At 39.3% G+C, this 27,047-nt stretch overlaps 2 protein-coding genes across 2 annotated transcripts in view; both read right to left on the bottom strand.

Annotated features, from left to right (window-relative positions):
• LOC124797938 (xaa-Pro dipeptidase) overlaps nucleotides 1-27,047 on the bottom strand; it is a 916,331-nt gene that overhangs the window by 36,310 nt on the left and 852,974 nt on the right. The gene's annotated exons all lie outside the window — the stretch shown is intronic.
• LOC124797937 (FAST kinase domain-containing protein 3, mitochondrial-like) lies at nucleotides 15,086-18,384 on the bottom strand. Its single transcript, XM_047261074.1, has one exon. The coding sequence runs from the start codon at nucleotides 18,211-18,213 to the stop codon at nucleotides 16,234-16,236; it is 1,980 nt and encodes a 659-aa protein (XP_047117030.1). The 5' UTR covers nucleotides 18,214-18,384; the 3' UTR covers nucleotides 15,086-16,233.

Below are 27,047 nucleotides of genomic sequence, written 5' to 3' on the forward strand. Positions count from 1 at the left end.
TGTGGGCATAGTTTTATAAGGTTACTGATGTACCAAAGTAGGATGTTTTATTTGGTTTTCTTCCACATACAATGAATGAATAGAACCATACCCAAGGACATTAATAGACAGTGAGTGGATAAGGACCTGCAAATTGGAAATGTTTAAGCAGGAGATTGGAGGTGTAACAAATAAGTGTTTGAGTGGAAAGTACTATAGGTGCGAAATACTAAGAGTTTTTTGACCATTGTGAAATGTTTTTCTTCTGTATTTTTAATGAAACAGTAATGACAGCTTTTCTTTTTTGTTGTGGAAGTAACTACTCAACCTGCAAATATATCACCGTGTGCAACATGATATTATGTATTGTGATATATGTTGGGTGTTTTTGTAGATTTTACCAGTGGTCAGTTTAAGCATACATTTCATTTGCATATGTATTATTGTAAATTCATGGTGTTTGAAATTTCTACATTCCCTTTTGTTTATGGTCTATGTGAAAATATAAAAATTAGATGTTTATGCAGTTGACTATGTAGTCAGCTATTTGGCAGTAACTGTCAATATAACCCAATGTAGGGGTTATGTAACAATGCACGTGGGTTCTTCTCATCCATTATGTTTTTCTACTCCCAAAAATAACCAGCTTTATTGCTAAATTTCATCTCATTTTTGATAATTTACTTTGTGACATGTAGCATTTACCTAAAAACCTCAAGTTCTTATTTAAACTCAGTTTCACTTAAATTTATTATTCAGATTATTATTTCAAGTGTTCTTACTCTATTTGTGTAATTAGGTTTCTTTCAGGCCACTGTTAATTAAAAGTTACACCCGACTGAAGTTAGTATTACAACTCACTTCATGAAAAAACTCATGGGCTAATACTGATATTTGAGGAAAGTTATTTACACCATCTGAGACTTAAGCTCTATACTCTTTTGTTACCTTTATTTTTCCATACCATCTAATATAGCATTAAATAATTAACTTACTAGTTGATAGTTTCATCTAATATACTAAGTTTTGCAATATGGCACTCACTCATATAAATGAAGGGATTCACATTAGCATAAGGATAATAGTTCCACATAATTTTTTCTAAATTTCTGATTAGCAATATTTTCTATGAATCAGAATCATATTAGTTCTTATAGGTCATAAAAAATAATAAATTCCAACCTAGTCAAATTTTAAAGCATTATAAATTTTCAAAAGAGCAGTTTATTTCAATAAAAGTCTGTATAAGCCCGTCCCAGTCATTAAAATGCCAGTCCGCAGTTTGAAAGTGAACGACTGATGTGTATACTGTGTAGCCAATCTGGTGTTCACTCATGCCACAATTATGCAAATCCTACAAGTGAAAATACACACACTAGCAACTGCGAAACTCAAGAATTTTAGTGTGTAAAACCTTTTGTGTTATCACAGTGCCTCTAATTAATGAATTGAGAGATCTATCAATTAGTGACAAACTGCATAGAAATGCAAAATAGTGAAGCTAAAGATTAAAAAACAGAATTAGTATCCATCCCCAAAAATATAATTGCTTTTTTTAAATCAGTTGAAGAAGTAGGAAGTGCCACTGCCATAGCTGCTATCAGTTTTGGTCCTAGAATAGTAAAGCAATTGGAATTGTGTGTGTGTGTGTGTGTGTGTGTGTGTGTGTGTGTGTGTGTAAAAAAACATCTTGTAAACTACCAAGGAAAGTAATAGGTTATGTATGCCTTAACTTATTGTACAAACATGTGTATATTCAAGGAATATTTTCCCCCTCCTCCTCCTCCATAGCAAAATAAAATAGCATTATTACAGACAACAGGGTGTTATGCATTTTCTTTTAAATTTGTACACAATGTTGACCATTGCCTAAGCAAGATGTCCACCTTGATTCAGTGAATTCACAAGGTTGTACAGGTATGTTACACTGAGTTAAAGCCATTTGCTTAGCATTTGATTCCTTAATTCCACCAAATTGCTGGGGTGCTGATGTTGGCGTTTTACCCACTGTTCCAACATGTCCTACAGATTGTGATCTAATAGGGTGGGTGGGGGGGAGAGGGGGTGGGTGTTAGGAAACCAGTCTCACATTCTTCCAGCCCAATGAACTCTGCTATTGTGTTCTTGAAGACTAGGGGTATCAACAGCATACTCACTATGCAGATGTTATGTGAATGGCAACAACTGATCTTTCAGAAGTTTAAAAAAACATGCCAGTTCATCTCCATCTTAAGCCTGACCTCGCACTCATTCACGATGAAATGTTTCATTTTGCCTTTGGCGCACACAACAATGCGCTTTTGAATATGGGCAAAAGCGTGATTCAGATATTCCTCCAACCAGCTACTGTGCATGTTTGACGATTTCTGGTCCACTCAAAATTTCCAGTATTTCATGCCGACATATGTTACACCACAGCACATGGACAAGTTGAACAGTTTGCTGCAAAACACCAACAAATCTCTCAACAATCACACGCCATACAGCCATTGGTACAGCCGAACATGGTTGCCCTTTTTTTCCACTCTGTGGCGCCCTTACATGTATCCATGTTTACTTACAATGTCCACTTGAAATATTAATGTCTCACTGATTACTATTACCTTATGCTCTAGTAGAGGCACTGCATGCACAGTTGACCATGAATCAACTGCTGCGCCACTTGTAAAGGCTTAATAATTCACACGCGTGTGCACACTGTGGTAGTAATTTTTAGTCCAGGTGAGCTTGTAATTGCACAAAACTCTAAGCAACCAGAAGTACTGCCAACAATCTTCACTGTAATTAAATATGTGATGTCCTTAAAGATATATGTAATGCAGCATTGACACAAGCAGTTTTTTCAGACACATTAAAACATACAACTGTTACATCTCTTCATAAGAAAGGTGACAAGGAAGACTTAGATAATAATCATCCAGTTTCCCTATTGACACCTTTTTCCAAAGTATTCGAAAAGTAATGTTTTCAAGAGTAGTCTCACATTTAAGAAGAAACAGTTTAATTACCATGCCACGGTTTGGAGTCCATAAAGATTGCTCAACTGAGAATGCTATCCGTATATTCACCTATCAAATATTAAAAGTAAAAAACACTAAAATATCACCAGATGAAATTTTTTGTGGATTTCCCAAAGCGTTTATTGCGATTCTTTGCAACAAACAGAGTCATACCAACAACTGATGTACCAAATAGACATCAGGCAATAAACAGCGTACAATGCTCCACACTTCTGGGTTTCATATTGATGAAAACGTGAACTGAAATAAGTATATTTCTAAGCTTCACAAATAATTAAATCCAGGTACTTTTGCTGTTAATATAACAGCTAGTCCTGGAAACAAATTAATCAATGTCCTGAGAAATTTTGCATGTTTCCACTCAATATACCCCATGGCATAATTTTCTGGGGTACATTTTCACTTAGAAAGAAAAGTCTCCATTGCACAAAAGCAAGCAATAATAACATTTGGTGTTCACCAGCAGTCATAATCTAAAAGAAGGGGATAAAGTAATAAATGATCCACACCACCTAAAAACTATATTTATTTTCTCTTAGGCCCTCAGCTTGGTAGATGTCTTGTAATAACATAATAAACTAAAAGACAGTAATGTACCAGAATGCTGCAATAATTGTTAATTGCTAGACATTTTACATTAGTAATAGCATCGCTGGATTAGCTGTCAAAGCCACAACAGCGTACATAAGCAATAAAAGACCTAGCTTACATCTGCAAACAACTCCAATTACCAGAGATTAAGATAAATATTTAAAAAAACTTGAGTGCAGTTGGAAACAATCTATGCAATAGTAAGATTATGAGACGGTGGTAGTGCTATGATGCAACATGGAAATAGCCTGATGATGGCAATAATTCTGAAATAGGCCTATTGCTAATGTAGAAGTCTACCATTAACAATTATAGCAGCATTCTGGTACATTGCCATTTTTTATTTTATTATTAAAAACCACATGAATGGGCATTTCCCAAGGAGTGAAGAGAAGTTACAGCAAAACTCCCAAAAACAAATACAACACCTGGAAATAACTATGCGCAATTACAGTGATGTTGCTACCAACCAAACAGCATGAAGTCAGGAGAACTGTACTAGAAAGTCAGTAGGCTTAGATGAAGTATTAATGTGTGTGCCGGAACAATGCATAGAGGGTATACAAGCTCCCTTAACAAACATAATAAAGGAGCCCTCCATATCTGGATAATTTCCTTAGTGTTTAAAACAAGTAGTACCCACACTAAAGAAAGGCAATGCAGAAGACACAGAAAATTACTGATCAGTTTTGTTGCTGTCACCATTCTCAAAAGTAAAAGAATCACTCATGAATGACAGATTAATAGGTTACTTTAATAAATACAACCTTTTAAGTGAAGCACAGATTCATACCCAAAATGGTAGAAGTACAGTGCAATTCACAAAAGTGGTACTTGATGTTCTTAACAATGATGATTATGTCATAGGCATGTTTTTAGATATTTCTAAGGCTTTTGATACTGCTGTTGCATGGCAACTCATTTCACCTTCCCATTACTGACAGCTTCTAACTGGCTTCTCACCAGGTGGTGTGTATTATTCACTTGTGCGGTTATTGCTGCCCCAGCTAGGCTTAAAAAGTGGCCACAAGAGCAGCATCAAACGAGGCTTCGAACTGCGCACTGCAGACAGTTACGTGCAGTCTTCCCGTGATGAGGACCTGGAGCCAGCGGCAGTGCTTGGAGCAACGAGCATCTGGTGCGGATCGGCATGACATCTTTTCCAGTTTATCGTTCATTTTTCTTTGCAACGAGACTGGGTACAAGGCAAAAGTTTTGGCTCACCTATGCCACACATATCTGGTTGTACAGCTCTGCAAGCTGTCTGAGCTGATGATTGTATTTATATTCATTGAGTCATCATGGAAATGTAAATGAGCATTTGGCATCATTGGCCGGGAGGCCCCTTGTGGGGCAGGTCTGGCCGCCTTGGTGCAGGTCTTATTACATTCGACACCACATTGGGCAACCCGTGCACCGGATGGGGATGAAATGATGAAGAAGACAGCACAACACCCAGTCCCTGAGTGGAGAAAATCCCTGACCCAGCCAGCAATCGAACCCGGGCCCGTAGGACGGCAATCCATCACGCTGACCGCTCAGCTATCGGGGCGGACATTGAGTCATCATGAACTTTGATATTTCACTCTGTGTGATTATAGGACAAATTTATTGCCCTGTCTGCCCTCTGTGGTGTGTTTGAAGTAACTTGTGTTAACCTGCTGGCCAGGCTTCTCTCTAAACATTTGCCATGGCTAATGTTGTTAAGGCAATTTGTGTGATGTGCCCAGCTTTCATGCATAATTATATCAGGGGCATATGAATTATCTAGGTTTTTTTGTTTTTTTTAATTTTACGTTTGCTTTGAAATTGTTTTATGTGAGAGAACAAACTGTTTCTGAATTTTAATATTTGTTTCAACCATGTTTTAGAAGCTGGTGTGCTCTCTGGTATTATTACTATCCAACCCTTAAGTTTTGTGTGTAATGACCTCCAGATAATGGTAAGACCTTAGCAAGTTGTTACTTACATTCCTTCCTGAAAGAATTTACAGCTCCTTTTGAGTAGTTCTCTTCTATACCTTACATTTTTATGAGGATTATTTCCTAAGGTGTATGACCTTATGGGGAAAATTCTATAATTGCAATTGTGGTTAAACAATGACCTTCAGTTGTAGTGTAATTCAGTGAGACACATTTAAGTTCGGTGTTTGCTGACAGCACCAACTAAGTTGCCAGGAAAGCATTCCCTGTTGGTGGCTTCTTGACACTTGGGCCTCCCTTGCTTGCGGCCGTGTGGACAGCTCTCAAGCATCTCTAGTGTGGCTTGTTATTTCTTCGCAGTCACGTGTCCTGACTCTGTGCTCAAGATGAGTACCTTACGTTATCTGACTTGCACTGTAAATGAAATTTTGCTTTATTTGATTAGTTGTCTCAATGCAGGGAATTTTTCTTTAATGTCATTTTCCGTTTCATACATACTGTAACCTTGTTTTAAATTTTATTTTAAATTATTTTGTGTAAATCCTTTGGGTAAGTCATAAAGATGAACTGTTATGTCTTATTAACTAGTTAATATTTATCCTTTAGTGGTCTCCTTAATATCTTGGTTTTAAGCTTTCTTGTCATTTATCTATGACTCAGTTTTAATTGTTTTCTGGTTTATTTAATTTTTTTAATGCCAATATTGTTAAAGTCTTTATTTTCTTGCATCTTGTTCAAGACCATTAAAAGGGTAACTGTGTTATTCACCAAGTTGAATGCTTTCAAATACATAAAACTTTCCTATCTGTTTTTCTTACATGGGACCTGTTGTTAGTTTGCAAAATGAATGTTTACTGTCAAAAGGATGAATGATGTTAGTTAAAGGAACCTAGTCCTTCCATGTAATTTCCCTGATCCTGGTAAACTATCCATCTCACATATGATTCCACTACATAAGCTACAAGTAATAGCAATAACAGGGGTAGCTAATGTTTAGTTCTGATCATACCCTTGCAGGCAAGGTACAAAAAATTGAGATAACAAAAACTCCAAATACGACTGAACTTTTAGTGAAATATTTACCAGAGCCAAAGTACATTATTATACAAGTTCCTTGGCGAAGTATTTCAGATTATTATTGTTCCTGATATATATCACTGATTTTCCCACAAGATTACTCATGAACAAAAATTGTCTTTGCTGATGACATCAATATTATACCTGTATCTCCAGCATGCTGGGGTTGAACATGTGTGCAACTTTTTATGTGATTGTAATACCTCTTAAAGAAACTGTCTTAGTTGCATAGAAAGTTTATTTATTTATTGATGACTAGTTTCAGAAGGCTCATCCACTGTCAAATCATACATGTGCATAAGCTTTGCGTTACAACCACCAAACTTGTTAAGATGGCACTACACCACACAGTGTCATCACATGAACACTATTATGCTTTGACACACAGCAATATTTGTATTTTGATGCTACATGATACAGTTCCACATTTGCATGTCTTGTGGTCTGTAGTCCACGTCTGGTTGTAACACAAGACAAATACATATGGATGATTTCATAATGGATGACCCATCCGAAACTAATCATCACCGAATAAACAAATTTCCTATGCTACTTAAAACTGTTTCTTTAACAGTTATTGTAAGCTGCCTACGTAGATCAACACCTTCAACCCATTACATGCAGTCTCCCATCCTTCATCAAAGACACCAACCACTTTCTCAAACGCCTGGAATCCCTACCCAGTCTGTTACCCCCGGAAACCATCCTTGTAACCATTGATGCCACTTCCTTATACACAAATATTCCGCATGTCCAGGGCCTCGCTGCGATGGAGCACTTCCTTTCACGCCGATCACCTGCCGCCCTACCTAAAACCTCTTTCCTCATTACCTTAGCCAGCTTCATCCTGACCCACAACTTCTTCACTTTTGAAGGCCAGACATACCAACAATTAAAGGGAACAGCCATGGGTACCAGGATGGCCCCCTCGTATGCCAACCTATTCATGGGTCGCTTAGAGGAAGCCTCCCTGGTTACCCAGGCCTGCCAACTCGAAGTTTGGTACAGATTTATTGATGACATTTTCGTGATCTGGACTCACAGTGAAGAAGAACTCCAGAATTTCCTCTCCAACCTCAACTCCTTTGGTTCCATCAGATTCACCTGGTCCTACTCCAAATCCCATGCCACTTTCCTTGACGTTGACCTCCACCTGTCCAATGGCCAGCTTCACACGTCCGTCCACATTAAACCCACCAACAAGCAACAGTACCTCCATTATGACAGCTGCCACCCATTCCACATCAAACGGTCCCTTCCCTACAGCCTAGGTCTTCGTGGCAAACGAATCTGCTCCAGTCCGGAATCCTTGAACCATTACACCAACAACCTGAAAACAGCTTTTGCATCCCGTAACTACCCTCCCGACCTGGTACAGAAGCAAATAACCAGAGCCACATCCTCATCTCCTCAAACCCGGAACCTTCCACAGAAGAACCCCAAAAGTGCCCCACTTGTGACAGGATACTTTCCGGGACTGGATCAGATTCTGAATGTGGCTCTCCAGCAGGGATACGACTTCCTCAAATCCTGCCCTGAAATGAGATCCATCCTTCATGAAATCCTCCCCACTCCACCAAGAGTGTCTTTCCGCCGTCCACCTAACCTTCGCAACCTCTTAGTTCATCCCTATGAAATCCCCAAACCACCTTCCCTACCCTCTGGCTCCTACCCCTGTAACCGCCCCCGGTGTAAAACCTGTCCCATGCACCCTCCCACCACCACCTATTCCAGTCCTGTAACCCGGAAGGTGTACACGATCAAAGGCAGAGCCACGTGTGAAAGCACCCACGTGATTTACCAACTGACCTGCCTACACTGTGAAGCGTTCTATGTGGGAATGACCAGCAACAAACTGTCCATTCGCATGAATGGACACAGGCAGACAGTGTTTGTTGGTAATGAGGATCACCCTGTGGCTAAACATGCCTTGGTGCACGGCCAGCACATCTTGGCACAGTGTTACACCGTCCGGGTTATCTGGATACTTCCCACTAACACCAACCTGTCAGAACTCCGGAGATGGGAACTTGCCCTTCAGCATATCCTTTCTTCTCGCTATCCGCCAGGCCTCAATCTCCGCTAATTTCTAATTTCAATTTGCCGCCGCTCATACCTCACCTGTCTTTCAACTTCATCTTTGCCTCTGTACATCCGCCCCGACTGACATCTCTGCCCAAACTCTTTGCCTTTACAAATGTCTGCTTGTGTCTGTGTATGTGTGGATGGATATGTGTGTGTGTGCGAGTGTATACCTGTCCTTTTTCCCCCCTAAGGTAAGTCTTTCCGCTCCCGGGATTGGAATGACTCCTTACCCTCTCCCTTAAAACCCATATCCTTTTGTCTTTCCTTCTCCTTCCCTCTTTCCTGACGAGGCAACCATTGGTTGCGAAAGCTAGAATTTTGTGTGTATGTTTGTGTTTGTTTGTGTGTCTATCGACCTGCCAGCGCTTTTGTTTGGTAAGTTTCATCATCTTTCTTTTTAGATATATTTTTCCCACGTGGAATGTTTCCCTCTATTCACAACATTATAGTCACTGAGAAAACAAGAGAACTCCTTGCAGAGAAAGTAAATGAAACCTTCACGGAAATTTATAAATGGTCAATAAGCAATAAAGTGACATTCAACATAATGTAAATGTTAGAGGTAAACTGAATGAGGTAGCACTGATTTAAACAGAGTGGTCTTGTATTCGGGAGGGTGGAAGCTCCACGCTTCATCCAGTCATCTTGATTTAGGTTCTCTTTAGTTTCCCCAAATTATTTTGGGCAAATGCCAGGATGGTTCCTATCATAAGGCCATGACCAACTACCTATCCCATCCTCGGCATTCTTGACCTGTAAGTCTAAATGAGAATTAGCTAAAACTGTAATACCAAGACATGTCCAATAACTTTGTAAAAGAGATCTATGGGTAAATAAAACAACAGAAACTAATACCATGAAAAGTCTGACAGGAAGCAAAGCAAGTTTTAAATGTAACCTAAAATCATTTATTCTGGACAACTCCTTCCATGCCATGGACAAATTTCTATTCAAAAACTGGTAGTCTGGAGGTGGGAGGGGGGTGTGGGGGTGGGGGACAGCAGGAGCAGAACTCACCTTGTTTTAAGAGTAGTTGTGTGAGTAGATCTTAAACATTGTTCATTAATTTCATGTACCATACACTTATTCTATAAATTGGCTCATTCCACATTATTTCGATAAAATAATCACTGAAATGATCTACAGAACACATAAGTACCCAACCACACCAAATTGTGAGGAAAGTAGATGTCTGTGAAAATCAAATTTATAGGGAAATCAACAGTCTCAAAGGTCTGACTTGTTTTTTAACCAAGTCTCAACGTACTATATTTCCTATGAAAATAATAATCTAGTAACTTTATTCACGTAATTTTTAATTAATATTTAGGTTTATAATCAACGTCACGCCACAAAATTTTCATATACAGGCTAGCGACAGTAGTGTCTTCTTAACAGTTGTAAAGTTTATAATGAATCTGAAATTAGAATCAGAACATAAAAAACAGATAGTAAATGTACCACACATACAATTACAATCTGCTTCACTTCATGGCCCTTGTCATCAGCATTTTCTTTCATTAAGCACATTTTGTGGCTTGAGGGTCAGATAAAACTGCCACCCTACCTCTGATTACGTAACACGACTACTGTGTATGTGATGTTGACACTAAATTACGTAGGTGATCCTACACAGCAACTAAGTATTGTGCGCCACTTTTGCCTTACACATAAGGCAGCACCACGTAACTGCGGGTATGGAGGTGCCATTTATTGGTAGAGAGACTGACGCGTGTGCACCATTTGATGTGGCATAGTGCTAGTGTGGTTTCATGCCGAAGGGAATGTGGTCACACAAGTTATCTTCCGTTACCAAACATGCAGGCGAGCAAGCAGGAATAATGAGGAGTGAGTCGATTTTTGACGGCGGAGGGGTGCGAGTCACTGGAAGATAATGCTCACCCTGGACAGGCTCATCGTGACGTCACACCGGAAATGGTTGCAGAAATGAATGCTTAAGTCTTCAACAACCACAGAATTACCGTGTACAAGCTCCATCGGTTACTGGGTATTAGTGTGGGCACCACCCACACCATATTGCATCAACACTTGAACTTTTGAAAAATCTGTGTGCAGTGGGTTCCCCACCAACTAACCCCCAAACAGCACAGTACTCGAATGGTGCTGTCTTCAAGTCATCTGCAACATTATAATGAGGAGGAATATGGCTTTCTGTCACGTATTGTCGCAGGTAACAAAACATGATGTCACCATTTTGAACTGGAAAGCAAGCGTCAGAGCAAACAGTAGAAACATGCAGCTTCACCACCTCCAAAGAAATCAAAGGCCGTGCACACCAATTCTGGTAAGGTCATAATGCCTTCCTTTTTTGACCACAAGGGTCCACTGCTTGTCGATTTCCTGGAACAGGGAACCACCATCAATGCCCAGCGTTACCAAGCCACTTTACAAAACCTTAGATGAGCCACCAAGTCGAAATGCCGAGGCATGTTGTCCAATGGCGTTATCGTCCTGCATAATACACGCCCACACATGGCACGACGAAGTGTGTGACTGGGTCTAGGCCTGGATCCGACAGCAGCCTACTATTTACTTCAAGGATGGAATCAACTGGCTAGTGTCACAATGGAATAAATGTGCCAACAGTCTGGCGACTATTTTTGAGTATGTGTACTGTGTATAACTACATTTTTGAGTTAATAAAATCGTCACCATTACTTTACACTAGTGCCTGGGTTTCATTTGAATGCCTCTTATGTTTTTGTGAATAGCAGAAACAAAGGAAATTTATCTGGATCAAGGGTGAGGACACCCTGTCCATATTCCTCGGGAACCTAAACACCTTCTCCCCCATTCACTCCACCTTGTCCTATTCAACCAAACAAGCCACCTTTCTCAATGTTTAACTCCACCTCAAAGACGTCTACACACACACACACACACACACACACACACACACACACACACACACAGCGGTATTCCTCCGCTCACCGAACCTACAAATGGTGTCCTCATCCATCCCTACACTATCCTTGCTCCCAACCCATTGCCTCATGGCTCATACTCCTGTCCCGCAAAGACAGGGCTACCTGTGAAACCAGTTCTGAGAGCTACAAGTTAAGCTTCAACCACTGTGCTGCATTCTACATGGGCACGACAACCAACAAGCTGCCTGTCTGCATGAATGGCCACCGACAAACTGTGGCCAAAAAACAACTGGACCACCCTGTTGCTGAACATACCACCCAACACGACGTTCTTCATTTAAATGACTGCTTCACAGCCAGTGCCACCTGGCTCCTTCCCATCAACACCAGCTCTTCATAACTGCGCAAGTGGGAACTCTCCTTTCAATATATCCTAGTTCCCATAACCCTTCTGGCCTCAACCTTTCTTAGTCACTGTCCTTACCCGTGTAGTGCCTTCCTGTTCTCATTTCAGCATTACACAGCCCTCTATTCCACCAACACAACCAAACTGTTTACTTCTCTCCTTTTCCGCTACACCCCCCCACCCCTCTCTCTTCACCGCCCTCCATCTAGCCTCGCGACTGCACCTAGCTGTCCTATCCTCTCTCCATCTCATCGTAGTATGCCCCTGCAGCAGCAATTTACCGTCCCCTACCCTTACCCTGCTATTCTCTCCTCCTCTCTGCCCCAGCCTCTTCTTCACGCCACCCAATTCTCTCTGCCATCACGGGCTGCTGTTCATAGTTTGGCTTCAGCTGCCAGAGACTGTGGCCGTGTGTGTGTGTGTGTGTGTGTGTGTGTGTGTGTGTGTGTGTGTGTGTGTGCGCGCGCGCGCGTGTGTGTGTGCTGTCGTTTTTGACAACAGTCTTGTTAGCCGAAAGCTTATTGTGTGACAGTCTTTTTATTTCGCCTATCTGTGACTCAGCATCTCCGCTATATGGTGAGTAGCAACTATCCTTTTCATAATATTGTTACATTCCATCCTGCATCTTTCAATGTTTAAATAAACGCTATGATACACACAATTATGATACTAAAGTATTGTTAATTTTTCAGGCAGACGAAAAAATTAAAAATAACTGATAACAGTCCTTATACTAATTGACAGATATGGTTCAACAAACTGCCACGTACTTTAAAAACTTGTGAAGCAAAGCTGTTCCACAGGGAGTTAAAGCTTTCCTATTGTTTGCATTCACTATGTGAATTTTGTAAGTTACATGTCTTCTACTGTAACTTGTAACATATTTGGAATAGCTAGAAGAATAAATGGTGCAGTATCATACGTGTTAATTATATTAATTTACTACACAATCAATGTATGACATTTGCAAAAGTCATCAGCTTGATGTCTACATGTAATAAATGTAAATAAATAAACTATTGCTGTAATGGCCTAATGATATAAAATTATTATTACTACTACTATTCTAGTGGCTATGAAACACAAGTTCTATTAAGCACCCTGTTTTTCAAGATTTTGAATAGTATATTACATTTTTTCCCAAATATTTTAAAAGGTGTATACTGCAGCTCAGTAGATTAACATCTAAGTGTGCAAGGTTAAGAATGAAATCCAAATAACAAAGTTCCAGGAAAAATGTAGGAGAGCACAAAAACTTTTCACTGGAAGTATTCAACTTCTGTGTTATAAACTGGACACCTACAAAGCGCAACCTAGGAATGTTCTAGCAGTGCTACTCACAAAACTGTCAGCACTGTGGAGTTCAAAACAATCTTGAAATTGATGACTACTTAACGTAAGCTTCTGAGAAACATTTTTGTCATCATTTGAAATCAACAACTCCAAGAAAATGAATAATGAGCCAAGCAGTGTGATACGAGAACAATACGAAAAAGGGCTACCGAATATGCCAAACATAAGTTTCTTTGGACTGCAAGCATGATAGGTCGCTATTTATAGGAGAAAAACATACTGCAAACACTGATTTGATAAAGCCTACTAATTTTAAAACTCAAAATGTTAACACTGATCTGATTACATGTATTCATTTTGAAATTCAAAGTACCACAAAGTAATGCAAATTTTCTGTCAAGATTATTTTACACATGAAGTAATAAGAAGTTTAGTAGCAATCAGAAGGAAAATAAATGTAAGTAAACAACCACATTTAAATGCTCTGAAAGGTATATTGAGACAGAAAACAACTCACTTAGAATAAGATGGGGAAGTGGCAATGTCCAAATTGAAAGCACCACACCAGCACTTGAACTAAGCAGTTTACCATAGACAGCCTAACAGTATTATTGCAAACAGCTTTTATCACACTACTATTAAATGTAGCAATTGAGCAAGCAATAAAGAAAACAAAATAAAAGTTCGGAGTAGGTATTAAAATCCATGGAGAAGAAATAAAAACTTTGAGGTTCACCGATGACATTGTAATTCTGTCAGAGACAGCAAAGGACTTGGAAGAGCAGTTGAACGGTATGGACAGTGTCTTGAAAGGAGGGTATAAGATGAACATCAACAAAAGCAAAACAAGGATAATGGAATGTAGTCGAATTAAGTCAGGTGATGCTGAGGGAATTAGATTAGGAATTGAAACACTTAAAGTAGTGAAGGAGTTTTGCTATTTGGGGAGCAAAATAACTGATGATGGTCGAAGTAGAGAGGATATAAAATGTAGCCTGGCAATGGAAAGGAAAGCGTTTCTGAAGAAGAAAAATTTGTTAACATTGAGTGTAGATTTAAGTGTCAGGAAGTCATTTCTGAAAGTATTTGTATGGAATGTAGCCATGTATGGAAGTGAAATGTGGACGATAAATAGTTTAGACAAGAAGAGAACAGAAGCTTTCGCAATGTGGTGCTACAGAAGAATGCTGAAGATTAGATGGGTAGATCACATAACCAATGAGGAGGTATTGAATAGAATTGGGGAGATTAGAAATTTGTGGCACAACTTGACTAGAAGAAGGGATTGGTTGGTAGGACATGTTCTGAGACATCGAGGGATCACCAATTTAGTATTGGAGGGCAGCGTGGAGGGTAAAAATCGTAGAGGGAGACCAAGAGATGAATACACTAAGCAGATTCAGAAGGCTGTAGGCTGCAGTAGGTACTGGGAGATGAAGAAGCTTGCACAGTATAGAGTAGCATGGAGAGCTGCATCAAACCAGTCTCAGGACTGAAGACCACAACAACAACAACAACAACTATTAAATGTATGTAAAGCACCTCAACTGCTATAAACTTTTATATTGTGATAAAAGGCCAGTCATTTATCACACACAGAGCTTCACAGGTTTTAATTCATTGACATAAATGTACATGCAAAATATACCATCTGTCAGTATCTTTACCATTTTTCCCCAGCACACATGACAAATTTAGCTTTTTCTGGTCTAGTATAATTAACATAGCATTAAAACGGTACTAAATATTCGTGAGTTCAATCTTAACAAAAGTAAGAGTGTAAGTAAGGCATGTGGAAGTGGAAGCAAGAAGAAAAACAGAAAGTTGTAACAAACAATTTAATAAATATACATTGTCAAAATGCAGTCAATAAAAAACATAAATATAACAATCTTTGTCACAAGGAAAAAATATGGCTACATTGGGGAATTTCTCAACTCTTGAAATCACTTTTTGACAGGAGACATTTCCTCTCTCTCATTATAACATACCATCAAATCTAATGGCTCAATATCTGCCAAGTTACTATGAGGTTGTTGTCACAGACAATTTACTCACAGGAAATCTTCCATCAATATAACAGAAAGACATTGCAACATAAAACTACATTATCATGATATTATACACAAGCATCGGTATGGTATTCATTTACAGGTTATTTTTTAAGTACATGTTTAGAAAATGACCACTATAAGATCACAAAACTGAATGTGAAGGAGTAATCACTCTCCATTCTCTGCTTCAAAGCATACAATGAACTTGACTAACTGAACTGAGACTTGTTACAATCCCGGAGAAGGCTGTAATACTCAAAACTGAATGACAAACATTATCATGGGTATGATGGATTGTAATGACTACGTAAGTCTGGATTTGGCTACAAGTTCACACAAGACTTGTCTGTTGAAGAAACAAGACAGTATGGCTCCAACAGCAGTGATATGCTGAAGATAGTTTAACTGGTCTGCATGGAATTAATAAAGAGTATTATAAATAACAATAATATTGAAATAATTGCCCCCTCCATGAATATGTAATGGTATAGGACAAAACAATCACGTCATAAAAATGATGGATATGTTGCAGTTTTTATATTACACTTCATCAGATTCAGATCTGTTAATATGGCATATGCACAACAAGCTCAAAAAGTTCATGCTGAGGAAAGATAAAAAACAAAAAAGGGACAAATGTGAATGCAGATATGTTATCATGTCTTAGTCTGTACATAAGACTCTCCCTAGTCTGTATGTAAATGTATGTCTGGTATTAGTACAGATCACAAATTTCTCTCTTTCTAATGATGCACAATACTGTTTCCAAAAACTGTTCTTTAGTACATATCATGCTTTTCTAGTGAAGGCAGGCTCCCAATTATTCATATGTTGAACAAGTTTTCCTTACAAGACAATAACATACAATCTTAACAAGACCACATATCTTTCATAAATTTTCCTGTAGCAGCAACACTTTTACACAGGGATCTCAGCATTTTTCATTCTGTCTTCTATATATTCAGTTAAACTTTTTGGATGAACTTTCAATCTGGCCAGTTCATTGTACTTAAGGCTAACAACTTTAAGACCAAGTCGCTTAAGATGCCTCTTTCGCATCACTTGTGGCCCTGTTAGGTGAACACCATCTGAACAATAATGTTCTGGCACATGGATTAGAAGAGCAACAAATAAGTTCCTATTCTGTCGCAAATTAAACTGCAGCATAGAAGCAGGCATATTACTGGGATGTAACAATATATCTATCACATACAGATCTAGGACAGGAAGCTGGTTTAATAGAACCAATGTGCTCACCCTGCTTGGATGACCTGTAATGTCTACAATTGTATCATATATTGTGTTGATCATGCGTTTTATGCGCCCATCTTGCCAGAGACTTTTTGCAGATCCATCTTTGGGTAGTAATGGTCCAGAATACTGCAAGCATTCTAAAGTCATGGCAATATCAAAAATAACTAGATTCTGTCTCAAAATTTGCAAGGACATTCCTGAGCGGGTAGTGTGCAACCTATCAAGGAAATAGGGATTAAAGATTTTTTTAACAAAATTAATTGGGTATTTCTCTAAATACACACAACTCAACATTATATCAACAATATCCTCAGGCCTAAATTGCACAAACTTACTGTGCACAGAATTCTCAAGGACTTGCCAAAACTTCCAGCCATTGGGAGGATCATAATCTAATATGCCAAATGGTGTAAACAGTGCTTTTATTAAAACAGGAGAAAGTTCTGATCCAAACTTTATGAAATACTCTCCACAACCGTGCAAAATAAAATTATTTCGGAACCTAAATTTAACGCAATAATCCATTACGGCCCCCATTACCGCTGCGTTCTTTATCTTTAAACTCTTGGCTTTAATGTATCTTTCAAGACCTTTCTCCAAATTTTCATCTATATAGTTAACGGCACAAAATCCTGTAATGATCTGTAAAATTTCATCTTCTGTCACAACATGTATGTTTGTATTTGTCCATCTGGACAAGATGGTTAAACTGCGTATTGGTTGAAGGTTGGTTTCGGCAAACACTGATAATATTTCTGCAACTGATGCGCCTGACAAACGCCACCAAACTGCTGCTAGCCGCTTTTCTAATATTTTAACGACAAAATTCCTACTGCTATCTAGATGTGCTAATATGCGATATACTTCAACTATGTTGTTCTCCGTTATATCTTTCTCCTTGTCTAACAAACCAGTCCATAACTTGTCGGTTTCACACAATGCATCTTTTTTGCTTTTTAACGATGCAAAAACATTAATAATTTCACAGATTTGCAAAACATCGAAGTTTCCATCAGAAGCACACACTAAAGCTGCATTGAAGAGCTTGTCCCGATACTCTGTAGTATTCTTCAAAAATTTTACACGATTCAATAACTTTAAGCTTGCTAACAAAACGTCCGCCTGTGGGCTTGACACAATAGACTGAAAAATCTTCTCAAAAGCTTTGTCTCTAGTAAACACTTCCGGGGCCTCGTTGTATAAGCTGACATTACGAAACTGCTGATTGTTCTCTAATTCAACAATCCTCCTGAATGCCTGAAGTGCAACAAATGAAGTTTTTTCATCCAAAGGTATGGTTTCAAAAAGAACGTAGACCCCATTTTTTGTGGAACATCGGCTGAATGCATCTATAACTTCTTTCGCATCTTCCTCATAATGATTATCTTCGATCCTCGATGCTGTACTTTCAGAAGAAACATCTTCAGATGGCAGAACCTCAGCGTCTTTCACTTTCCGCACTATCGTCGGAAGTTCTTGAATATCCAAACCATCTTGAACTATAATCGTTGTCTGACCTAACTCACTATTCTTTTTACTGCTATATCTCAATACGGAAGCTCTCAAACATCTAGCACACGAAAAATTATTTTTGACAAAACTTTTGCTAGACAATTGAAGAGCTAATGTAATGGCGCGAGCCATTGCAGTACGCTCATTTCGCGTTCTTTTCTCTGTAAATCAATTGCTTTCAAATTACGCTCCAAAACTTCATCAAACCAATATATAAACACAAACATACACATAACACAACTACGCACCACACAAAGATCTTATTTCACAACAACAAATACATTTCATATTATCTTTGCGCATAGTTTCTTGAACAGTGAGCTCTCGGAAGCATAGAGGTTTATGCTCGGAACACGCGCCAGTCAGTTTACTAGAGGTGGGCCAAACGGTTATTCTGGAGTAGCCATTATCACAGTTCCAGTTATTCTTTGATAACCGTTATTGTTAACGGTTACTAATAACTGCCTAGTTATTTTTCGCTATCGAATACCGAATACTCCGAGGAGCTACAGTTAAATAACGACATAGTTGGAATCCATCAGTTTAGTTATCAGTATAACTGCGAGTAGTGTGAAATGGCAGGAATGTCGTATGAATCGTGTCATAACCTTAGGTTATTAACTCCGGGTACATTTTAGTTGATGTTAGACGATTATTAGTGTTTCATATTATATGTTTGTAGGTTATCGGTCGCTGTTAGAAATCGCAGCTGCAACAAAGTACGCGGAACTTCGCCACAGCACTGTTTAAGTAAAATTTTAACAACGTGCGTTTTTAAGTATGAAGTAATATGTAAACTGAGTACTGTAGGTTAAATTCGAAGCTTACTTTCTTGTGCTGCTCACATAATAGAATAAAGTGTACAGCCTTGTAATACAACAAAAAATCTACGTAATGTGACAGATTCGTTTACTCCTGTGCTGTAAAAGATAGTCCTGTTGCGGAAAGTGTGAGTACGCTAATCCAAGTTTTATGTGAGATTTGGAAACGGCTCAATTTCTCCAGCTACAGCATGTTTATAACATATGAAGACATGCAGATCGAAAAGGTTGACAGTGTTACATTTCTGGGACTACAACTCGATAATAAATTCAGTTGGGAAGGGCATACCACATTTTTTTACTCTTATTATTTCATAAGGGAGCATATTCTGTGGTAACTGATCAAACATAACAAGAGTTTTTCGCACGTAAAAGTGTGTAATAGAAGTCGTTTGTGGTATAAATTCAAAAACATAATGTAGGAACCTGTTCAAGGAACTTTGTATTCTAACCACTGCTTCGTAGCATATTTATTCCTTAATGAAATTTGTTACAAGTATTTCCAACCAATAGCTCAATACATAATATCAGTACTAGAAATAGGAACTGCAATCTACATAAAGACCTAAAATCACTTACCCTGGTCCAAAAGGGGTCCAATATTCAGGAACATGCATTTTCAATAAACTGCCAGCAAGTCAGCAACCATTAAAAACTTGATTTCAGATAAAGCACAGTTTACAGTGTGTTTGAAAGACTTTATGATACAGAAGTGTCTGATTCCACCCATCATCAATACGCCGGAAATGGCTATTTTAAGTGTGTCTATGACGTCACTACATACACATGGCAACAAACACGAAGATACATATAGATAATACAATAACATCTCCCACCAAAAATATAATCAAACCAACGGGACAACTGCGGGAAGTTGGGGGTTTTAGGGTGAGGACAAGCTAGTAAAAAAAAACACACCATGATCCCAAAACACAAAATGAAGAACAAAAAGAAAAAAAAAATTACAGCTTTCTGCTACACCAACAAAAATCTGCAGGACTCAGACACTTCCCTTGAACACTATAGGTCAACCATAGGTGACCATACCAAAACACCAATGTTGTTGTTGTTGTTGTTGTTGTTGTTGTGGTCTTCAGTCCTGAGACTGGTTTGATGCAGCTCTCCATGCTACTCTATCCTGTGCAAGCTTTTTCATCTCCCAGTACCTACTGCAACCTACATCCTTCTGAATCTGCTTAGTGTATTCATCTCTTGGTCTCCCTCTACGATTTTTACCCTCCACGCTGCCCTCCAATACTAAATTGGTGATCCCTTGATGCCTCAGAACATGTCCTACTAACCGATCCCTTCTTCTGGTCAAGTTGTGCCACAAACTTCTCTTCTCCCCAATCCTATTCAATACTTCCTCATTAGTTATGTGATCTACCCATCTAATCTTCAGCATTCTTCTGTAGCACCACATTTCGAAAGCTTCTATTCTCTTCTTGTCCAAACTATTTATCGTCCATGTTTCACTTCCATACATGGCTACACTCCATACGAATACTTTCAGAAATGACTTTCTGACACTTAAATCAATACTGGATGTTAACAAATTTCTCTTCTTCAGAAACACTTTCCTTGCCATTGCCAGCCTACATTTTATATCCTCTCTACTTCGACCGTCATCAGTTATTTTGCTCCCCAAATAGCAAAACTCCTTTACTACTTTAAGTGCCTCATTTCCTAATCTAATTCCCTCAGCGTCACCCGACTTAATTAGACTACATTCCATTATCCTTGTTTTGCTTTTGTTGATGTTCATCTTATATCCTCCTTTCAAGACACTGTCCATTCCATTCAACTGCTCTTCCAAGTCCTTTGCTGTCTCTGACAGAATTACAATGTCATCGGCCAACCTCAAAGTTTTTATTTCTTCTCCATGAATTTTAATACCTACACCGACTTTTTCTTTTGTTTCCTTTGCTGCTTGCTCAATATACAGATTGAACAACATCGGGGAGAGGCTACAACCCTGTCTTACTCCCTTCCCAACCACTGCTTCCCTTTCATGTCCCTCGACTCTTATAACTGCCATCTGGTTTCTGTACAAATTGTAAATAACCTTTCGCTCCCTGTATTTTACCCCTGCCACCTTTAGAATTTGAAAGAGAGTATTCCAGTCAACATTGTCAAAAGCTTTCTCTATGTCTACAAATGCTAGAAACGTAGGTTTGCCTTTCCTTAATCTTTCTTCTAAAATAAGTTGTAAGGTCAGTATTGCCTCACGTGTTCCAGTGTTTCTACGGAATCCAAACTGATCTTCCCCGAGGTTGGCTTCTACTAGTTTTTCCATTCGTCTGTAAAGAATTCGTGTTAGTATTTTGCAGCTGTGACTTATTAAGCTGATAGTTCGGTAATTTTCACATCTGTCAACACCTGCTTTCTTTGGGATTGGAATTATTATATTCTTCTTGAAGTCTGAGGGTATTTCGCCTGTTTCATACATCTTGCTCACCAGATGGTAGAGTTTTGTCAGGACTGGCTCTCCCACGGCCGTCAGTAGTTCCAATGGAATATTGTCTACTCCGGGGGCCTTGTTTCGACTCAGGTCTTTCAGTGCTCTGTCAAATTCTTCACGCAGTATCATATCTCCCATTTCATCTTCTTCTACATCCTCTTCCATTTCCATAATATTGTCCTCAAGTACATCGCCCTTGTATAGGCCCTCTATATACTCCTTCCACCTTTCTGCTTTCCCTTCTTTGCTTAGAACTGGGTTTCCATCTGAGCTCTTGATATTCATACAAGTGGTTCTCTTCACTCCAAAGGTCTCTTTAATTTTCCTGTAGGCGGTATCTATCTTACCCCTAGTGAGATAGGCCTCTACATCCTTACATTTGTCTTCTAGCCATCCCTGCTTAGCCATTTTGCACTTCCTGTCGATCTCATTTTTGAGACGATTGTATTCCTTTTTGCCTGCTTCATTTACTGCATTTTTATATTTTCTCCTTTCATCAATTAAATTCAATATTTCTTCTGTTACCCAAGGATTTCTACTAGCCCTCGTCTTTTTACCTACTTGATCCTCTGCTGCCTTCACTACTTCATCCCTCAAAGCTACCCATTCTTCTTCTACTGTATTTATTTCCCCCATTCCTGTCAATTGCTCCCTTATGCTCTCCCTGAATCTCTGTACAACCTCTGGTTCTTTTAGTTTATCCAGGTCCCATCTCCTTAAATTCCCACCTTTTTGCAGTTTCTTCAGTTTTAATCTACAGGTCATAACCAATAGATTGTGGTCAGAGTCCACATCTGCCCCTGGAAATGTCTTACAATTTAAAACCTGGTTCCTAAATCTCTGTCTTACCATTATATAATCTATCTGATACCTTTTAGTATCTCCAGGGTTCTTCCATGTATACAACCTTCTTTCATGATTCTTAAACCAAGTGTTAGTTATGATTATGTTGTGCTCTGTGCAAAATTCGACCAGGCGGCTTCCTCTTTCATTTCTGTCCCCCAGTCCATATTCACCTACTATGTTTCCTTCTCTCCCTTTTCCTACACTCGAATTCCAGTCACCCATGACTATTAAATTTTCGTCTCCCTTCACAATCTGAATAATTTCTTTTATTTCATCATACATTTCTTCAAGTTCTTCGTCATCTGCAGAGCTAGTTGGCATATAAACTTGTACTACTGTAGTAGGCGTGGGCTTCGTATCTATCTTGGCCACAATAATGCGTTCACTATGCTGTTTGTAGTAGCTTACCCGCATTCCTATTTTCCTATTCATTATTAAACCTACTCCTGCATTACCCCTATTTGATTTTGTATTTATAATCCTGTAGTCACCTGACCAGAAGTCTTGTTCCTCCTGCCACCGAACTTCACTAATTCCCACTATATCTAACTTCAACCTATCCATTTCCCTTTTTAAATTTTCTAACCTACCTGCCCGATTAAGGGATCTGACATTCCACGCTCCGATCCATAGAATGCCAGTTTTCTTTCTCCTGATAACGACATCCTCTTGAGTAGTCCCCGCCCGGAGATCCGAATGGGGGACTATTTTACCTCCGGAATATTTTACCCAACAGGATGCCATCATCATTTAATCATACAGTAAAGCTGCATGCCCTCGGGAAAAATTACGGCTGTAGTTTCCCCTTGCTTTCAGCTGTTCGCAGTACCAGCACAGCAAGGCCGTTTTGGTTATTGTTACAAGGCCAGATCAGTCAATCATCCAGACTGTTGTCCTTGCAACTACTGAAAAGGCTGCTGCCCCTCTTCAGGAACCACACGTTTGTCTGGCCTCTCAACAGATACCCCTCCGTTGTGGTTGCACCTACGGTACGGCTATCTGTATTGCTGAGGCACGCAAGCCTCCCCACCAACGGCAAGGTCCATGGTTCACAACTAAAAGAACGAAAATTTGAATCCGACATTTCCCTTGACCTACATAGGTAAAAATCAGATGATGATACCAAAACATCAACACGTACAACTATGAAAATGGGAATCGGTCATTTCTGGTGACCTATATAGGTCCACCACAGCTACTGATGCCAAAAATCCAACACCTACAACTGTGAAAAATAAAACCACAATCCCAAAAGTCCACAAATCAATCATCCCTACATAAATTAAATCACATTCAATACTCCATAAATACACAAAACATCACAGGTAGAAAAAAAAAATTAATTACACCCAGCAAATTCCAGCACTGCAAACTAGATCGGCCAGCCCCCCCCCCCCCCACACACACACACACACAAAAACCAACTCATAAACACCGTGCCGTAATGACATTCACACACCACAACACCTTTTTACGTCGAAGCAGACGAGTGGAATCGGACGCTTCCATTGACCCCTCCTTCTGTTCTGTAGATGAATATCGTAACAGAGACTGATAGACCAGCTTAGGTAAAAATTCTGCTATATTTCAGTTATGACAGCACTTGGTTGCAACAGTCAAGATCGGGTATTCTGTGAATGATGAATTTATTAAAAGTGCGTAACTGTTTTATTCTGACAGTGTATCAATTCTGTAAATATTAGCTGTTACTGTAATATATTCACATATTTTGACAATCTCCTGACAAATGATGAGGATAATAACTATTATGTTCAACTGTATTATGTTATACCTCCTGACATGTAATTTGTCATTCGCGATGGCCAGCGGATATTTCCGAAGAAGTACGTGAATATTTGTTCGCTCCAGTAACTATCGTCTCTGAAATATCACCGGGGCCTAAGACTGGAGTCACTGTGTCAGGAACACAGACACACAGTTATTCCGTTACCAACTTCCAGGTTACCTGTAATGGTAGCCCGATAACAGCCAGAGAGCGAGAACTGTGAGCCAATAACGACAACTGCCAGAGGAAAATACGGATCTCTGACTATTATTTCCATAGTCGCTCGAATTCCTTATGGTACCTCTCTTTATACTACCCGTCCAAGCTAAATTGACATATGAGGCGGTGGCTTAAGGGAACGACCGTACTTGTTAATGCCTGTACTGCATCTCCTATCAGCCACAGCTCGTATATTAGCTTTATTTAATTGTTTGTGCTAAAAGTAACGAAGACGCACCATATAGTACACAGTTCTTATCAACAGATGGCGCGCAGTCTCACAGTTATTCTCATGGCCTATAGAACGCCTTCCAAATGGTCTACCCTCTCTGTAGTTCCTGGCCAGATCTCCGATGAGTTGACGGGAAAGCGTAGTACGATCTTCGGTCAACAAATGGCGCGAGGCACTGTTGACATTAGACAGTAATTGAAATAACTGCCTGTATCAGAGGAACGGTTATCGCAGTAACCGTTACTTCTCAGTACCCGGTTATTTCTATCAGTTACGTTATATTTTGCCACCTCTAGAGTTCACTGGATGGCGCCCAGTACATCATCAAGCGACGATTCTACAACGCATTTGAAATTAGATTTACACAGAAGATGACCTAGAACAAGCTAACTCGGAAATCTGCGTTGTATAAACGTTAAATGCCAGACTACATCGCTGTGAAGTAGGATCAACTTCGGCGAAAATTCGGCTATCAAAGTCTGGTTCAAATGTAATCGTCTTTTAACAATGTAGTGACACCCATTAATTTTTGAGATATCAAACACGTGCCGAAACTGCTACGGCAACTGCACCCACATTAATGAATAAAACATAAGCAAGTATACCTAAGTAATTTAGCAACTTGTTATTTATCATGCATTGCTTACATCACTGTTTCGGTAGCTCAGGGCCTGCATTCTGGTGACTGGTGTCAAATAATTCAGGTTCAAATCCACGTTAATTCTAGGATCTTTTGTCTATTTGATACTACTTTGTCTACTGGTGGAGGAGGATATTAGTGTTTAACATCCCTTCGACAACTAGGTCATTACTTTCTCTACGTAACGACCATAAAGATAATTATAACAACGCTATGTTTTGAAACCAAAGCACTCTTCGGTTTTCCGAGCGTTCTGAGCCACTGTGGTGGGCGCAAGAAACTTAATGTCTGCATTCGAAGAGCGATAATCGTGCTGATATCCGATTTTGGCGGTATTGCCAAACAAGTTTCTTGTTAACTTAGATCAACACTCAACCTTCTTTAGTGGATTCAACTGTAGTCTTGTACAACAGGGCGCAGTACTGAACAGAGCTCAAGTTTCTGAACTAACGTCAAAACTGTTCCCCCAACAGGGATGTTTATACAAGCGGCCCAGATTTTAGTTATAGCTCGTGGCTCATAGAGCTAGTCACAAAAGTTTACTGACCTAGAGCCTACGAAAGCTAGACTACTCCCTGCTTCCAACTCTGATTGAAAATTTGGACCTATAGTTCAATTCATTTATCTTGGCGGCTCGCGCATGCCCGCCCAGACGCGGGAGATTGCAGCGTTGCCAGTTGTACGCGCCAAGAGAAGCAGCGCCGTAGCAGTGTAGTTCTCAAACTTACGTTTAGGGGGGAGCGCGCAGTTTATGAAGTAAAGCCACCACGGCCGCATTAAACCTTTCGCTGCTACAGAGACGTGCTCCCCGCATTCCACGCCGTGCGCGATTTTGTAACCACTGCATTGCTCGCCTGTGCAGACACACAGTGTTCCGACTGCTTTGACACACTTATCATTCGATTTCACAAAAACTATTTGGCCCAAAAATTTGATTTTGACACATCTTCTTGACTGATACCTTCCCCCCATAAATGACTTAATTTTGTTTCGATTTTCAACGCAGTTATATTGCAGCATTAAATGTAGTAAACCATTGCACGAAATTTTGAAGAGTTTGCAGAGGTAAAGTTCATAGCGTATACTTTCCGTATGTTCGATTGTAGTTACCACAATGTTGAGAATGAAATGTGGACAAGATACCTAAATTTCATATAAAATTTACTGTATAACAACATCTCATTTAATTTAAGTACCAGATTGGTGTCGTATGTAATATTGAGAAATATCCCGTCTTTCGCGACTGTAATAAAAGTTTTATTTACACCGGGCGCGTTTGACTTTATTTTAAAGCACTTCAATCAATCAAAAGGAAGTACACAAAATACGTTAAACAGAACTGTGGACTTACAAAAACATTAGGACTTGAATATATTGTGTATCAGTGCTCTGAGCTATGTCAAATATAATTTTTGTGTGTGGCACACACAAAAAGCATTTATTTGCTAAAACACTGATCGGCCGACACAAACGTTGAATATTGTGTTACCTCAGCACAAAACTACGAAAGGTGACTTGGCAATGGAGGAGACAAAATGCTGTCCAATGAAGATGCTTCAAAAGAGAAAAACGCGTCTGGTCTAAATAAGACGCTTGTTACAGTTGCAGAAGAGGAATATATTTCAATACCATTGGTAAAATTGCAACTGTGGAACAAAAACAAGAAAGAGAACATGAGTATTATTGTGTATGTGCGTTACCCTTCATTGTTGTCAATCGCTGCGATAGTCTTCTGCATCGCTGTAGTCAGTGTCACAGTCCGAATCATCTGGTCTTAGAGTTATGACGATGGGTTCAAGCAGATTGTCAATTACAATTTCCCTGTCCATGTCCTCCTCCTGTAGCCTTTGTGCATGCCGAACACATTCAGCCAATGCTGAAGAAGTAATTCTGTCAAGTGCTTCGTGCAGAAGCCTTTCTGTATCGGCAATTTTAAATGTCACGTTTCGTTCTGCGACATA

Source organism: Schistocerca piceifrons, chromosome 5 (assembly GCF_021461385.2).
Source record: "Schistocerca piceifrons isolate TAMUIC-IGC-003096 chromosome 5, iqSchPice1.1, whole genome shotgun sequence".
Lineage (NCBI taxonomy): Eukaryota > Metazoa > Arthropoda > Insecta > Orthoptera > Acrididae > Schistocerca > Schistocerca piceifrons.